Source organism: Anneissia japonica, unplaced genomic scaffold (genome assembly GCF_011630105.1).
Source record: "Anneissia japonica isolate Jap-2015-1 unplaced genomic scaffold, ASM1163010v1 scaffold2991_len510020_cov192, whole genome shotgun sequence".
NCBI lineage: Eukaryota > Metazoa > Echinodermata > Crinoidea > Comatulida > Comatulidae > Anneissia > Anneissia japonica.
Window position 1 is genome coordinate 111,191 of NW_022724693.1, and position 18,784 is coordinate 129,974.

General features: G+C 33.1%; 1 protein-coding gene across 1 annotated transcript in view; it reads left to right on the forward strand.

Moving 5' to 3' along the window:
- The first annotated feature begins 1,096 nt into the window (after positions 1–1,096).
- The window catches only part of LOC117112524 (triple functional domain protein-like), a 57,282-nt gene continuing 39,594 nt past the window's right edge, over positions 1,097–18,784 (forward strand). Inside the window, exons 1-8 of the mRNA XM_033255606.1 lie at positions 1,097–1,249; positions 3,697–3,759; positions 10,512–10,617; positions 13,543–13,633; positions 14,748–14,855; positions 15,674–15,790; positions 16,518–16,683; positions 17,380–17,597. Of these exons, the coding sequence (XP_033111497.1) occupies positions 1,123–1,249; positions 3,697–3,759; positions 10,512–10,617; positions 13,543–13,633; positions 14,748–14,855; positions 15,674–15,790; positions 16,518–16,683; positions 17,380–17,597 (996 nt within the window). The 5' untranslated portion in view covers positions 1,097–1,122. The remainder of the gene's footprint in view (positions 1,250–3,696; positions 3,760–10,511; positions 10,618–13,542; positions 13,634–14,747; positions 14,856–15,673; positions 15,791–16,517; positions 16,684–17,379; positions 17,598–18,784) is intronic.

Below are 18,784 nucleotides of genomic sequence, written 5' to 3' on the forward strand. Positions count from 1 at the left end.
CGTATATACCTCAAACACTCAGATTTTTTTTTAGTGTTGACGTTAATTTCACGGGAATTTACGTATGTTGACGCAAATTTACCTACATTGACGCAGATTGTTATGGTTTGACGTAAAATGACGCGATACTACCTTCAAAAAAAGTTTCCCTATGCTGAAAATGGAAGAGCCAAGGCTACGTCACTGTTTTGCAAAGCCTGGCTGCTTTGCAAAGCGTGGCTGACTTACGTCTCGCTGCCGGTCTGCAGCAGGATCTCTATCCCTGTCTGTGGTCTATACAAATGAGCTGACCTGGAAGGCATGGCCATAATAATAGTAAGAATGAAACACAGAATCAATTATAGCCTCACGTTTGTCATACTTTGGAGTCACCATACTCATATTCTAAGATACATAACGTTTTACAAATCATTTATTCCCTTTGTCACGCTGTAGTTTCTCCACAATTATGCAATTATTGTTTTGTTCTCATCAAATGATTTCCTATTAAACCATTGTATTTATAAAATTATAATCTCCTATCGGAAATAAGTTATGCACATTAGGATTTCAGAATGTCGGACAAATACAAATTAGCTTCAGCAGTGGATTAAAATTGTGTCTGAATTTTGATGGAACGATATTTGTGAGTGTATTTGTTAGTTCCGGTAAATAACTGCAACTCAACAGCATTTCCAATGTTTTTTAATATAATTCCAACAAGTTTGTTTAATGCATTCAGCATAGTTCAACAAAGATAACAGTACAGTGTATTTTACAAGGTATTTACACATATTTAACTATATTATTATCTGTAGGTATAGTGTATTCAAATTGATCAACTGACGTATGTTGTAAAATTTTAAATAAATTAAAGAAAAAAAAAATCATGACTGTGTGCTGTGAATAGGAAATGTTGGGAAATAAGCCCTACTGCATGCTGTATACATTTTATTTTAACATTGACAATGACTTACATTAGCTTGACATATAGGCCTATCTAAGTTATATAAATCTTTATTATACAATGTAGGTATAAATTAAGTTTTCTCAACAATACAGATTACTAGTATGTGCTGATAAGCCAAAACACTAACTTCTGTTTTCTTCTAGTTATGATTGCTACATGTATGACATTGAAAAATGGCGTCCTACACGCATTCTCCGAGTAATCGTGCAAACCAGAAATCAAGAAGCCTTTCAAATATACGGATGGACTACAACAATGGTTCGTCTAGGTCTTCCTCTCTCAATGACGTCCGAGAAAAAGGTACGACACTAGTGAATGGACCATTTTATTGTAAAATAGCTAAGAGTGTTGGTACTTGACATTTTAGGTTATAATTTCCCGTGTAGCTAATTGTAAACATGGTGATAACTGTCACACATTTCCTGGTTGAGCGCAGAGCTCTGCTCTATTTGCCCGAGGTCCCCGGGTCTGCCATGCATTGCATGTCTATTAGTTACATGCAAATGCGCTGACCTGAAGATTGTAGTGCCTCAAAGGCTGGGTGTCATGAACCCTCTGAGGGTCATCACTACAATTTATAATTATTTACCACTAAATTTGCAGGTTTAAACATTGTAGTAACCATCACAACACAATTCAACAACATGTAATACCTTTTACATTCCTGTTCTCAATTAATACTGTAAATAAACTTTCCTTTTCAGGCTATTATTGAAAACTAGCTCCCTTTATTTTAAAAGTTGTTTGTTTTCTACTTTTATTACACAATTTTGTTACATTCAACCATCCAACTTTTTGAGTTGATTTCATGGGGTAATTAACAGAAGGATGTTTTCATTGCATGTTAGTCGTTTTAAATGGGGATCAACAATTGTTCATGTGTGAATTTCAATGAATATCTGTTATTTTTATTACCAAATAATTATAATTTGAATTAAAAATTTGTAAGTAGGATCCAGCAATATTGAAAAATCAAGTCTTCATCTCAAAATTTGTTTAGTGTTTTAACACCAAAAACAGTTTATTGTATTGTGTAAAATCCTTATATTTATTTAACATTTGGTTTGTAGGCCTATAGAATGATTGGTCCCCATTAACTAATTATCTGCCGTATTTGTTTATTTATTGAACGACATCAACAACAGAAAGTCAATACAGGAAAAGAATACAGGTTATTAACAGAAAACATCTTAAACCAAGTGGGAAAATCAAATTAAAAATATCAATGAGGATGGGTCCAAACATAATTTTTATAGAATAACTTAATACTAATAAATCTATTTTTAAAACATTAACTCTAAAAATTATACAGTGCATCTCTTACATGGAAGGCTTATGCGTAGTTTAAAATTTTATTTTGACATTTGCATTTCTAGTAAATGAGTCAAAATACCACTATTCAGATCAAGCATTCAAGCTTTTGCTGCCTTGTTTACATTCTAAAGTTCAAACTTTAGGAAGTGTCCAAATAGATATAAGCAAGATCACTGGTATATACTGTTTACCCAAAGGGCTTGGTGCTATTGTTGAAACACACATGTTTGGGAATGCACTTTGTCAATCAAAAATGTATGGTTTCATTTTGATTAGTATTAGAATTCTTTGTAACTATTGCTGTACCTATGAAAAATCTCAAATATTCAATTAATATATTGAGTAGCTCATTTGAAAATGTCAACTAAGCTGACTTACAATGATTCACAGTTGAAACAAATAAGTGTGTTGCTGATTAACAGCTACAGAAATTCTTATGACTCCAGCCTGTTATTTGCCACTTAAAACACTGTTTACAAAGTCGTTGAATTAATAAATTAGCAAATAACCTTCCATTTTTATTCCTGTTAATTTTGCATTTTTCAAATTATTCAGGTGTCTGAATCTTGAAGAGTGTCATATCAAGGATGTACCCTAGTTGCTCTACCCATTATTAATGTATGGTCAAAAATTTTAAATGTGTGCAAACCTAAAAGGGATCGTATTATTAATATTAATTATTATTGATTTTGTAACAATATGAGATAATATTTATTAATAATGTTATTAAGATAATTCTGGATATAACTTCTCATGTTTTAACAAGACCAAAGCTTGAAGCATTTTACATGATTAATAATATAAATATCTCAAAGGAAGGTGAACCATTAGTTAGACCTAATCCACCACTGGATATCAGTATTCAATGGTGGCGCTAGAGTTTGCCTGAAGGGAGGGTGGAAGGTGGTGATGGGGATCAAGGAGATCTTTAAAATAAACAAGAGAAAAGAGACTATGTGAAGCCAATAACCTATAAGATTGTCCCTGAAATTTGCATATTTTAACTATTAAAATTCTAAAAAATTTTCAGTTTGTATCTTGGTATCTTTTATTCAAAATATTGATAAAAAATAAAAAACGGGTTGGCAAAATAGAGATGTAATTTTATCTGTGTGTATATTTTTGTGTATTCTTCGCTCTGGAAAGCAAATTTCTTGTACTTTGCTTGTATACGGCAATTTAAAATGGAATCTTGAATCTTGAATCTTCCTTAGCAGCAAAAGCTGAATTGTGGATACTCTTTACAAGCAGCCAATAAAAATATCAGTCAAATAATTAAGATTAAGCATGATTCTCCATGAGTGTGTTCAAAGGTATAATATAAGGCCTCCAAATAATTGTTTTATGCTGTATAGTAGGCTTATGTTGTACTGGTAGTCATTTTTAATAAACAGATACCATTTGTAATGCATGGTGGTGTTTAATTTTTACAGTTCCAATTATCCATGCTACACAAATTGTAGACTTACTAAGAAGAGAAACCGTCTATATATCTGGTAAGTTGTCAGTTTTTATTATTGCTTGACTATTATTTCAATAACTCTATGTAAACTACCACATATAAAAAAGTGAACTGAAATTTGAACAATATTCCCTGCCAGTTAATTAACATTTGAAATTTAATAATATTTCCATAATATTTTCATATAAACCTTTTAAATTTAAGCCATCACATTTAAGGATTTCCGTAGTAAACACTTTTCACATTTTAGGTACTCTCTGGTAAGAAATCTGAAAAAAAAAAAAAATATTGCGATCTACAATGTTTAAAAACAATACATTCTATTCTTTGCTGATACAAAGACTTTGCTATGAAAAAAGTGCCTTCATTGGCCATGACTTGTTGGACCCAAAAAATAGGAACAGTACTTTTTATATTCTTTAGGCATAACAGTTTAGAAATGAAACAAATTGTTCATATTCTCTAGGGGTCAGGGGGAGTAGCTTCACCCTTGACTTCCATAATGGCTTTGCCACTGGAATCAGCTGACTTATGAAAGTTGTCAGACCCTCAAACATAGTACTGTATCCTGAATGTATATTTGGAGCTATCAGAGTCATAAATACTGTAGTTGTGGCTAGAATGTAGGCCTAAGCCAAAAGAGAAATGCTGTTTGATAGGGGAAGACGGTGGCAGTGACCGCCTTAATTTATTTCTGTAACATTACAAAAGAAGTAAGTAGTATAAATAGAAAGGTTGTCAGACTGGTAAACAAGAAATCAGAGGGGACAGCTATGGCATGAAGGTACAGTACTGTTCCATGCCATGAAACTATGCTTTAATGAGCAACATTGATTGATGAGCAACATTGATTGATGACAATGTTGATTGAGATCAAGAGTCACATGTACACAATTTTTTGAACTTTGAAACCAGTTGTTTTTTATTTTGAAGAACTACAGTTATTTCTTATTCTACAGAATATTATTATATGAATGCAATTATAAAAATTGAATGATTGATGATTTTAATTATGTTCATTCATTTATTGATTGCATGCCAGGTGGGGCTTAAAAAAAAGTGGTCTCAATCCTGAATTTCAGGGGGTCTCAGAAGGGTAAGCTCAGTGTTAAGATGTAGGTAGTTAAATTGGTGCAGGTACTTTTAAAAGTGTTCTTGAAAATAGATTCTCAAATTTTGAGAAGTCTCAATATAGATGGTGAACTGTAATTGTAATAATCTAGTGAACAATCCGGGATTGAACATCGTTTGTATCTTGATTATTTTGTCTAGTACTTTCACACAGTTGAAACTTTGATGTGCGTGTTTTTTTAATGCCAGATTTCATGCAAGAAAATATTAATTTCTAAAAGTTTCTTTGTTAATGCCTTTTTAATTATTGGTGATCCGCTTCATGAGCGGATCACCTCTTGTGATTGTACGAGATCTTTTTATTCTACATTTCTCCCCATTTCTTGTTCGCACGATATCTCAAAATTGCTACGAGGTATGCAGACGATCGCTTCATCAATCATTTTGGCATCGCCTGGAATAGACATGGTAAGGTTTTCAAGGTGACCAGTCATGCGTGACGTCAGCTACGCGCAATTTTGCGTTTTTACATTATCGATCATATCAGCTTAACCAATTGCCATTTCTAAATCATAATTAGTGAGCATTAACTTCAGGTCAATGTTGAATGTAATGTACCCTAATTTTACCCGTGCGCTTCATAACACGCGCGCATGCGTGCGTCAAAATTTCAAAATGCTCGAAATCACTTTTTGACTAAATTAGAGTACGTTTCAGGCCATTTTGAGCATTTGAAAATTTTTCATAATCTTCCACTATGTGCGCGCACTTTTACTTGCGCAGTACGTATGGAAGCTAGAAATTAGGTTTTTTTTTACATATTTTGGGTTCCTGAAATTGTTTTCACAAATTTAAATTGTTTTCGGTCATCTTATAGCCAATAGCAATGTTGTACATGCGCATCAAACATAGGGACCTTTGCGCGGATTTGTGCCGATATACAGTGAAAATATGTTAAAGTGCCCCTGCCACCTATTCTGACAATTTTTATAAACTACAGCGTGTTTATATTTATAAATATATAAACACAAGTGTTGGTCATAAATTACGAATAAAATTGATTTTGTACGAAAAAAATGAGTTTAAAGTGTCATTTTTGAAAGACCTTAGAAACAAAGAGGTCACTCCATGACGTCATTGGTGACCGACTTTGCCAAACTTCATCCAAGCGCGAAATCAAAACAAACACTGCGACGGTGTCCTAGCGGAGGAAGAAAAGCCTGAACTTCTACCCTAGGCTGTTATTATATTACATAGTTTCCCGAGTTTTACACAATATGCCAGTAAATTGTGTTGTAGGGGGTTATATTAGTGGTTGGCGCATCGGTTGTGGCTTGGACTCCCAACCTCGAGGTCGGGGGTTCGAAACTCTCGCTGTGCAAATCGCTTGTGTCCTTGGGCAAGGCACTTTATCTACGGTTGCCCCTCTCCACCCAGGAGTACAAGTGGGTATACTGGTAGGTTCCAACACAACTGCCGCAATATTATGGAATAATAATATAATTTAATTTAATAATTTAATAATTTCATTTAGTGTTTAATGTGTTCCATATGTGTTTGATCCAATGACCGGGGTAATAATGTGAAGCGCTTAGAGGCTTTGTTAAGGCATTAGGCGCTATATAAGAACGACATTATTATTATATTATTATTATAAGTGCACACAAAGTAAATATTTTACGTTACCTAAAGATAGTAAAAGAGTTAAATTTGTGAATTTTACAATTCAAATTTTCATTGGCCGGATGAGCACAAGTCAAAAGAATTCGTGTGCTCACTTCGTGGATGATCACTTCATGTGGATTCAAAACAACGTTGGGCTTGCAATGCAAACTAGGCCTAGCTCTAAGAGATCTTGCTGTGTCTACTATTAAAAATCTGAGACGATCAAGTCCAGTGAGAAAAAGAATCCATCCAGGCCTTAGGCCTAGTACGGCAAATAAAACAACAAGTAGCCTATGCTAAGTACCGGGTTTCGGGATCCTCACATTACTTGTTTACTTGTATCCCAAGAATCTTCTACAGTCTCATAAGGCTGCCCTAATCAATGATGGGGGTGAGGTGGTCTTAACTTCCCTGGCCCCTCTAGCCTATAGGCCAAGAAATTCAAATTCCCAGTTGCAGTTGTTAATTTACACGTGCCGCCATTTTTTTTTCTGTTTTGATTAGTAGTAGGGCCTAGGCTAGGTCTATCCTGGTGGGCCTATGACTGTAATTCAATAAGTAATATCACTTACAGGTACCTCTCATTGTTAACGGCTGAACATCTTTTAAACAAATCTTGCAAAAGTCCGTAGGCCTTTTATTTATGAACTATTTATTTATGATGGAAGAATAAGGATTTTTGATACCGTACGTACAGTACCTACAAAAAAAAAAAAACAGAACACACTTAATAATAACTTATAAGGTGGCCTTTCGCGAGTAAATAAAAAAGGTACAGTAAAACGTGTAAAACTCGGGAAACTATGTAATATACTAACAGCCTAGGGTAGAAGTTCAGGCTTTTCTTCCTCCACTAGGACACCGTCGCAGTGTTTGTTTTGATTTCGCGCTTGGATGAAGTTTGGCAAAGTCGGTCACCAATGACGTCATTGAGTGACCTCTTTGTTTCTAAGGTCTTTCAAAAATGACACTTTAAACTCATTTTTTTTGTACAAAATCAATTTTATTCGTAATTTATGACCAACACTTGTGTTTATAATATATTTATAAATATAAACACGCTGTAGTTTATAAAAATTGCACTTTAAAATCAGGCCTATTTTTAATAATTTATAGCTCCTTAGGATGAAAGGTGACCCCCAATTTTTTTATTACCAGGGGCAGATCCAGAAGTTTTGGTTAGGGGGGGGGGCTATAATAGGTATGTGTGTAAAGTGCCTTTAAGTGCCTGCGAAGGCTAGGTTTGGGAGGAGGTGTCTCCGTCCGATAAGATGGGGTTCAATGTGTTCCAACACAGGAGTGGGTGGATTTTGAATTCCTCCAGAAATCAAAATTTGTGAAATTCGAATATTGTTATAGTGACTGCATTAAGCTTTCAAAACAATCTGATAGTACTACGTTGAAAACAAACTGAATAAATATACTTGTACAATGGAGGTTTTATTTAGTATCTGTATATAATTGAAGAAGAAATATGTGGTAGACACCATTAAAAATAACTGATGCCTAGTTGTTGTTGTCAAGTGCAAGTGGATTTGAATAATTATTCATTCATTAAACAACATTTATTTCCGTAAATGTTAAACAATATTTATAGTAAACATTATTATAACAAGAATATATGTAAATAAATTAATAATATGAAAAACGATTAACTAGGATCTTTAATCTTTGAGTAGGATACTCACAGAAACAACATAATTTAAATATAAATATTAAAAAGACAAATTATACACCATGCTTAAAATATTGGAACCACGCTTCAAAAAAATATTAATGCAAATGCAAGGTCAATAAACAGACTTAGCGTGTCACTTGCTGTACTAAAATAGCAATTGTTTGTATCCATCCTTTAGAATTGTGTGCACCACCCTTAAAATTTTGAGGACATTTTCTGAAATTTCACCATTCTTTAAAATTCCTGGTGAAAGGGTTGCCATGGGGAACATAAGACAATGAAGAGGGTGAACACAGTTCCATAATAAAAATACTGTCCCTAAAGGTAAAATTTGACAATGTTAAGGAGAACCTCAGACGACAAAAGAATTTCCCTTAAAATATGTTTTAAATGTAGTAGTAGTATCCGACGACAAGCAATCAAGAAAAAACTAAACTGGAACAACTCTCTCGACACGAAATGTTTAGTATATCATACAAACGTTTAAATAGCTGCCTCTGACCACAAGCAATCAAGACAAGACTAGAACGACTCACTCGACACAAAAATTTTAGTTTATTATTAGTTTATTTACAAACATTCAAATACCTCTGTCCGCAAGCAATCAAGGAAAGACTAGACAAGAACAAACCCATGCGACACGAAAAGTTTAGTATATTATACAAACCTTGAGACCGCAACACAACAGCCTTTGCTTCGAGATTTGAGCATGAAGGCAAGGCAAAAGCAGCTTTCTTAGCTACGTTTTTTGTCCGCTGATCGGTTAACAAACGTATTTCATTTTTATTTTATCACTGAAAACAACTACTGTAAAATGTTTAGCCCATAAATATGATGTGTGAAGAAAACATTAAATTTTAATTTGGACCTTCAAAAAGCAGTTAAAATGAAATGGCTATAAATTTTAGGGGGGGGGGGGCTAAAGCCTGTTTAGTCCCCCCCCCCTCTAAATCCCCTCTATAGATCATAACGGCTGATCGGATATTGTGACGTCATCATATTGGCATCTGAATTCAAAGAAAGTGAATTATAGCTACACTGTATGACGTCATTTTTCAAAATACGCATTTGAGCGTATCTCGCTTATTCTTGATCGATCGTCTTCCAACTTTGAGTATGTTATAGCTGAGACAATTCTCTTTCATATATATTACTTCTTTGACATTTTGATGATGTCATCATGGTCAAAAAAATTGTTTTTTCTGACCCCCACATCTTTCTTTCCTCAAAACGTTGATGACCCCATATCATCTTAACCATTCGTCATTTCTGAATCATATCAAGTGAGCATAATCTTCAGGTCAAGGTTGAATGTCAGGTACCTTAATTTTCCATTTGTGCGACTTAATGTGCGCATACCCGTGCGTCAACAATTATGTATACTTAAAATTATGCCTACCTTTAATCAGATAGCTCCTTAGGATGAATGTAACCCCTAATTTTTATTACATATTCTGAAAGCACATGAGTTGTAGATATGATTTTATACATCATATTGGCTGATCGGACATTGTGACGTCATCATATTGCCATTTGAATTAAGAAAAAACTGACTCGCTTATCTTGATTGATTGTCTCCCACCTGTGAGTATAGCTAAATCAATTCTCTTTCAGACGTGTCCCTTTATTTTTCATTTTGATCATATCAGCATGGTCAAAAGAATGAATTTTTAGAGTATTCTTATCTCTCAATCTTAAAGATGTAAAAAATAGAACACAGAGAGAGCGGCAGACTATATTTCGACGCTATCAGACTTATATAATACAGTATAGGTTATATGAAGGGAAAATTCATGTGGCATTAATAACTAACAAACGGTTTTAAAAACACGACAATATTTAATTTCGTGTGCCATTCCTTTACACGCACACATCGTAACGTGTGCGTATGTTAAAATTTGAAAATTCTCAATATCACTATTCAGAGAGTTTAAAGGTTTCGGGTCATTTTCAGCATTCCAAAACTTTCCATATTACGCGCCATACGTTCATTTCCACGCACACAGAACATACTGAAGCTGGAAATCACGTTTTGTTACATATTTTGTGTTCCTGACACTGTATTCATATCAGGAGTCACTCTTTGTGCCACTACCGTACTCACAGGCGTCAAGCCGTACGTGTACGCATGCGTAAATCTTTTAAATTGCTGAAAATTGTTCTTTTTTTAAAAACTAGTTACAGAATATTTTAGCATATTATAAAACTTTTCAATCAGCACCACACGCTCTTTATGAGGGTCAAAGTACGGCGGGTCACCAAACTCGTCTTCAGTGACGAGTTCAAGTCTAGTTAAGTATTAGATTCACATATGAACCCAGTATTAAATATTTATTCTATTTTAAATGTCTAGATGGTATTTTATTTTGCAGGTGGAAAGACTAGGAGAGGTGGATCAATTATTTCAATTAGGATTCAGAATGATGAATCATTACATGATGTAGCTACCTGCCTATTATACTTAACTAGTATTACAAGGTAAATGACATTATTTTACAATTTTATTATAATGTTGTAATTTTCCTTTATTGATAGTACTGTATAGGCAATCTGGGTAATATAAAAGAACATTAACTTTATTTAAAAGTTTATTTACTTCCACTCTTAAATAATTCTAAGATTGTAATTTTAGTTAATTAAGGTGTAACTGTATATTAAATGTTATCAGTTTTATGTGGGATGTAGTATGGGAATTCTAAAATGATAGCACCCAGCAGTCACTGCAAATTATCGAATGTTTTCTAGTATTTGTTTTAATTGTGTGTGTTGTGTAACATTACCTGAAAATATAAAAAAATATCTGCGAAAAACATTGATTGGTTGCTACGTCTTTACTTATAATTTTAGAAAGACCACAAGTCATTACTGTTTCCTTATTTTTATACTGAAAACAATTATCTATTAAATATACTTCAAATGTGAGCCAATAATTTGAATGTTATTATATATGCATTATGAAATAGAAAATAAAATGAAAGAAGATAGTAGGCTAAATAGAGTTCTATACTAAAAGTAAAGAAATTAAAATTTAAACAGTGGTTTTTAAAAAAGTTATATATTTGGATGATTTAAAAGCTTTAATACCAATATTGAAATGATCCATCTGCCGAATAGGCCTTCAAAATATCAATGATTCATAAAATCAGACTTTTCTTTTTCTTGTGGTAAAAAAAAACACCAGCTTGTTATTCAGTGGCATTCACTGAAGTGGTGCATCAATTTACCTAATACTGTACAATGGTACATTAAAGCTGAGCTCAGCTCATTCTATCTACTTTCCACTCTACTGTACTAATGCAATTTGCATATGTATTCTGTCGTGTTGCTTTTGTGTTGCATCACAACTCCTTATTCAATGATATTGTTTAGATTCATTTTAGAGTACAAGTTTTCTTATAATTGTCTAAAGTATCACAAAATATATTTAGCTATATAATAAATGATTGTAAAATCTTTATTGTGGTAAAAAGGAGAGAATATATCTTTGTTACGATATATTACTTCCTGATTTGAGCAGGCACATGGGCATTAATAATTAACAAACATTTTTTCATTACTCAAATTATATAGTATATAGATTATGGAAAGGTAATGGAATTTTCTCAAGGTAAAATAATTCTTAACAAACATTCAAGTACTGCATATAATTAGACCAAAAAACATTGTGTTGCCCAAGCCTGACCAACCCAAATCTTAAAAAGTCTGTTCAACATTGAGTGATGATTATCGGTGAACCCAAGTTTGGCCTAGGCCTACAGGTGTTGACCAAATGTAACTTTGTTTGAGCAACACAACATATTTTTTGGCCTTTTTAAAAATTATTGTTTGGTTGTTTTTTTGTTTGTTATACTATACATAATAAAACATTTACCTCAAGAAAAAGGCATTGTATAGCAATCACACCAAACTAACTATAACTAAACATAAACAAGAAGTATTTGCTTTCTTTTGTTGAGAGTTTGCCTAAAATATAGCACTATCACAACAGAATGTCTAGAAGTGTTATTTATGAAATCTTTGAATAGGGTTTTAATGAATCTGCAACTTGCTTGTTACTTACCAATTGTTTATCTCTTCCTTGTGGTATGCAAACATTTAATAGTGTTTCACATGGAAGTACATTGTTTATATGTTAACATTTCTTTTTAAACAATATAGTCAGGTATTGGCATCTACTGTCAGTGGCGTATCCAGGGTGTGTGGGGGTGGGGGGTGCATTACAATCATGCACCCCCAGTTGCCCTTCTCCACCCACTGAAAATGTCCAAAGCAAAAATAATCATTCTTAAGTAGTTAAAAATCACCTCACCTAATCTTTTCTACCAGTGCCCCTCACTTAAACTGGACTTTCCCACCCCTGTCTCTTATACAGACAGCAGTTCAACCTTTTCAAGACTCCTAGATATGCTACTGTCACGCTACGCTACATTAATTAACAATTTAGATTTTTACATAAATAATTTTGTTTTATTTACTTTTGCTTTTAACAACACTATTATTTTCTAATCATTGCATACATAATGGACCATTCCAGAGTGTCAATCAGACCTTCCTGACCAAGTAGAACTGGGTCAAGAAGGTGTGCTTGTCCCGCAAACATGTGAGTTGTCCCACATGTTGGCCGTACACGACTGGTCGTTCTTTGTTAAACCGCGCCACCTGCGCAGTGGTAAGATCCTACTTAACGAAGACGACCAGTCGAATAGAAAACTTGTAAATACCATGGTAAATACTCGACAAAACAAAATGGCTGCATAGTTACCGCAATACACGCTGCGCAATCAAGGCTGCTTCAGATTGTGACAGTATGGGTTTTAAAAAAAAAAATGTTTTCAACCAGTTTTTTAATTCTGTAAAACCAACAATTACTTTTTGACTTCATGCGGGTAAATATTGTAATTTTTATTTTCTGAAATTTAATCTAAATTATATTAACGGAAATATTGTTGCTAAACTGACCCATCGACCATGTTTGTTTTGGTCACGTGGATAACTTATCGCTGATAATGCACTCTGGTTTAAGTTAATTTTCGTTGTCAATGAAAATGTTTTCAACCAGTTTTTTAATTCTGTAAAGCCAACAATTATTTTTTGACTTCATGCGGGTAAATATTGTAATTTTTATTTTCTGAAATTTAATCTAAATTATATTAACGGAAATATTGTTGCTAAACTGACCAATCAACCATGTTTGTTTTGGTCACGTGGATAACTTATCGCTGATAATACACTCTGGTTTAAGTTAATTTTCGTTGTCAAAGAAGTCTATTTTACAAAACAGTGGAATGAAAATAATACTCAACAAAAAATCGTAGTCAACGAAATGAACCAGTCGAATAAGCCCAATGTATTTATGATCAAATCAATTAGATTGTGTTATTTTCTTATTGTACAAAATTTTAGCAAGGAAAGTAAGCAGACTGAGTTTACAGTTCTTGTGGACTTGACAAGGTCACCATTCCAACATTTGCACTCAATTTTAGAAATTTTACAGGTAAGAGAGTAAAGAAATGTACAAATAATTTAGAAAATATTAATTTCATTGAATTCGATATCTTGATGATAAACTTTAATTTGTAATTAATTTTTATTTGTTGTTCAACAAATGCTAAATATTTTTTTTGTGTAATACTGAAGAGTATGCCATGCAATATCTTAATTTACCTGTATCAAATTTAGCATGTTGGTGCAGTCACTCATCGCAAATCCTGTAATAATGGGCACAACATGATGGAATGTCAAAATTGTTGAAATCTATTTTATTGCTCTAAACTAGCCTTTATATATCTATATATCATGCTATGCTGTTATTTTCCTCATTTTCAATGTTTAAAGAACAATTTTTAATGATTTGCTGATAGTTTCGGCCTGAGAAATGCCCAAAATCATAAACTTTGAAGGTTGATTTCTCGAATATTGTTCTTTGAATAGCTGTATGTCTAAACTCCTGTAACTTCATAACAAAATGTCGGATTGTATTGATTCTTTTACCATTTTACAGCTCTCATTTTACTGTTTAACCCTGCATTAATAACTAAAAAATAATTTTTGCGATGAGTGACTTGTTTTGGCTTGCCTTTGCCACATTTGTAAAAACTCCATTATGGCCATAAATTGAATATTATTATAAGTTACCTAATCTAATTAATTAATTTGAAACCAGACTAAATTTTAATGTACTGTAAATTCCTTTTGTTACATCAAACTTCCTACAAAAACTGTGAATAGTTACCTTCTAAGAATATTCACTGTCAAACATTACTTATTAATGTGAAAAAAAATTTAAAAACGGATAAATGTGACTTCTCATCATATATCTGAGTTTTTAAATTATAATTAGTTCTGTAAGCAATTATATATTTCTGGCTGATTCCAGAAACAAACAATCTTCTTTTCTTCTTCAGAAATCAATTGGTCAGCAAATCCACACAGTTTGTGTAGTACTACAACATTTTTTTTTGCAAAAGATTAAACAAGTGATAATTGGAAATTAAATTAGAATGTGGCTTCTCATCAGATAGCGGAGTTTTTAAATTATAATTAGTTCTGTAAGCAATTATTATATATTTCTGGCTGATTCCAGACAAACAATCTTCTTTTCTTCTTAGAAATCAATTGGTCAGCAAATCCACAGAGTTTGTGTAGTACTGCCTGATGCATTTAAGGAGGGGACTAGAGAAAGCCTGATATATTACAAGACGCAGTTCAATTTTGAGGTATGGCATCTTGGTTAATAGGGAAGTTTTGCAACCTACCTACCTAAATGATAACGAAAACAACTGTGTCACCTACAGTATACATCACGTTTTTGTTCTCAAAAATTTAGTATGCGTTTAGTAATTCTCTATTTTACAAAATTTGAACTTAAGACATTATGATTGTAAGGTAGTACTGTTATACACCAAGCTGCAGCTGCACTTCTTTCGTTTACAATCTCAATATAACTAGTGTTGAAACATCCAATTTTGGTGTTTGGGGTACTTTTTTAAGAATGGCTATTTCATATGGACAATGTACTGTATCAGTATATGGTGTACACTGAGACCAGATTCACACTATACAATCCACAAAAATCTACTGTAATGTAATGTAAAATATATTAATGTTGCAAGCATGTAAATGCACATAGAGTAAAACATGTAATTTCAGTGTAGTAGGCCTATATTGGTAAATTTGAGAAACCTTAGTGAGGTATGTAAAGTTGACTAGAATTTCACATGCATGTTCAAATACTTGATTAATTTTACACGCATTACTTGTTTTTAACTCATATATATGCTTAATTTCATTCTGTGTGTATTTAAACATTTTTACTAAATTTTTAAAATAATTGTATTGTTTTATATGTTTTTTTCAACATGTTATTATGTTTTCATTTGCATTAACTACTATTGCTATTATTGAGACATTAACCAGCTGAAATTTAGATATGTTGGAAGTCAACAAATGTATGAGAATGTTGTAGAAATAATTGAACAAGGGTAGCAAAAAAATTGTTAAAATTTAATAACATTTTCTTGTTTTTCATTTACAGACAGTATTAGTGCCAAATGTATCAAAGATTTCAAAATTTGTTGACAAGGACCAATTAACAAAGGAGTTTGGAGGAACATTGCTATATGATCACCAAGATTGGCTTCAATTAAGACTGGTAAACCAATCTTTTGTCATTTTTAAATTATTTACTCCCTGTGATTTGAAATACAAAAATGTTTACATAATTTATATGATTTACTACCAAACATTTGTAACATATTTATTGTGCAGTATTTTTTTTTCATATGTTTGCCTCTTTTACCTACTTCATGATTTTTCATTTGAATACCGCCTTTTTTGTGACAACCTTGAAATCCATAATGAATACCAAATTATAACAGCAACATTTTTATTCCACAATTATTATGTAAATTATTTTTAACTATTGCATCAAAAGAACACAGTAAAATTTGAAAAACCTTAACATTACACAGTTGTAATCAATTTTGTATTTACAGTTCTGTTTTTTTTCCTTTTCCTCTGTTATGATATGCATATGTTCACATACTGTTTGATTGTTTTTGTTGCACTTCTCTATTACAAAAGAGAGATAATAAAGTTATTTAATTATTTTAGAATCAAGAAACACTAGGTCCTTACCACTTTTCATATTAAAATACTTTTCAACTTTTATATCAATTTCCTCCTTTCTTTGCTATGTAAATCCTATGTAAATATACTTTTAAAATATATAATTGCACTTAAAAAGGTCTGTTACACTGATGGTTAACCTCGAGATATTGTTGAATAAAGATATAAATAATGAACAAGGTTAGAATAAGATTGATTTTTAGTTTTTAAAAATACATCTGTATTACATTCAAATAAAATTTTAATTTCAGGATTATGAAAGCTTTTTGAAAGATGTCTCCACACTGCTTCAAAGATTAGACAGGGTTACACATGAGGTACACAGACAGGAAAACAAATCAATGGAAAAGGCAATGAGAGATCGTCAGAGATGGGATGATGTTGTCTTTAACCAACCATCTGTTATATTTCAACACGGTAAGATCATTGGATTTAGATTGATTCTTTATTTTTCCTCATTAAAATTGGAAATCGGGAGTTTGGGCTGGGCTTCTTGGGACCCGCAGCAGTTACAATACAGCATCACCCAACTTAACTGCAACATATAATTATGGATACAAACATTGTCTTTAACCTGCCTAACACTCAAAATTAGGGTTATTTGAGGAGCCAAGCGATCAGATTCCAATTAAAACCCACTGCTAGCCATGTTTGAACTGGGGTCTGCACTCTCCGCCTGTTTCTGTACTGTGAACTCTTTTGTCTATTTTGTGAATACTTACCTGGATAAACCAACTAATTGCCATTGTACCCAAACGGAAGACCCCTTCAAAATAAATGGAACAGTCTCACCCAGGGCGCCACTCCAAGGCTGAAGATCCTTACCGCAGTAGCGAACACGAACACGCTAACACGTAGAACAACTCTAAGCACTCTGAAGGAGGTTCACTTTCCAACGAAGGTCGAAAGGGGAATGAGGACGTTTGTTAGGGAGATGGTTCGTACATGGCGCCCTGGGTATGACTGTTCCATTTATTTCGAAGGGGTGTTCCGTTTGGGAACAATGGCAATTAGTCGGTTTATCCAGGTAAGTATCTCACTCATGGACTACCAACATCACGATTGATTTGTGTAAATAAGGCCATAAAATGACAACTTTGTAATGTATTGTAGGTACGTACATTATACAGAAGTTAAGAAAAAACAGAAGCTCAAGATCGAAGCCAGCATTGCAACTAAGTGAATATGAGATGCTGATGTTAAATCAGGTGCAGAGGTTGCTGAATGAGATAGAAGATAAACAGGGTGACTTAAAAGGCTTCCTCACCGAAGGTAAAAGAGAACATCATGCACCGATGGAAGTACAGGAATTGGAAAGTGGTATCAAAAAAGTAAGATGAATCTACATTTTACACATGGCATGCTTATATATCTCAAGAACTATAATCATGAGGAAACTTCACCATTTACCAAATTTTACAATTTTGAACCAGGTTTTGCAGATCTCTTCTTATCTCTATTAATTACTGCTTCAGGGAATTTTGTAACAAGATTAACAGTGAGGCTCATTAGTTGTGAATAGTTCATAAGAAGACTAGCACAATTAAATCAAAAACCATGTTGTAACTTCTAACATAAGTCACTGATTTTTTAAATTCAAAAGCATATCTATTATGATTTTTATCTGAAATTATAGCTAAGGTAATAAAAATGCCAAATTATTTTGAACAACAGGTTTTTAAAATTTTCCTGGTTTTTAAATACTATACTGGTAATTTATTGAGAAACAGCAATGCCTGCGTGATAATCACTCTTAAGTAGAGGTATTCTTCTTTGATGTTTAATTGGATTATTGAGATAAGATTCTGGCAAAACCTGGTTCACCAACCTGCCTGAATGCCCTTTTAAAGAGTTTGCTGGTAAATGGGATAGTAACAGCATGAGTGCTAACACATTATAGTTAAGTAGAATGCTTGTAGAATTCCCATTCATAACCTTAAACCTCCAATAAGAAATACCTTATTTTTAGTATGTATTTGAATGTATGACTTGGACTTTTAATACACAAGAATTTTCTTGCTTTGTTTCATGAAACAAGTATGAAAGGAAATGTTTGAATATGCACAATATCTCCATGGCTTCAAGCAATCCTGGCATGGTGGTCCTGTTACCCATAGTTTCTGGTGAATTTGGAGATGAGCCATAACCTCTGACCTACACATGCATTGTGAAACTACAAGATACCTTTATTGTATCTTATTGTAATACATACACATACTGTGCATGCTTGGATGCATACAGACAGACATGTGCCTGTTCATCTGTAATTATCGATCTTATCAAGTGGCTGTAGCACAATTTATTTTGTCACCTGATTCCACCAAAAACCCAATAGGCCACCTTGTAGGAAACTTACAATGCTGTATTGCAGTGAATGTAGGTAAGAATTCGGTATACGGACATAAACCACCCAGGACATAAACCACCCAGGACATAAACCACCCAGGACATAAACCACCCAATTGGAATATACCATTGTTAAAGTGGGTGGGCAACAGGGTGAACAATGTTGGGTGGT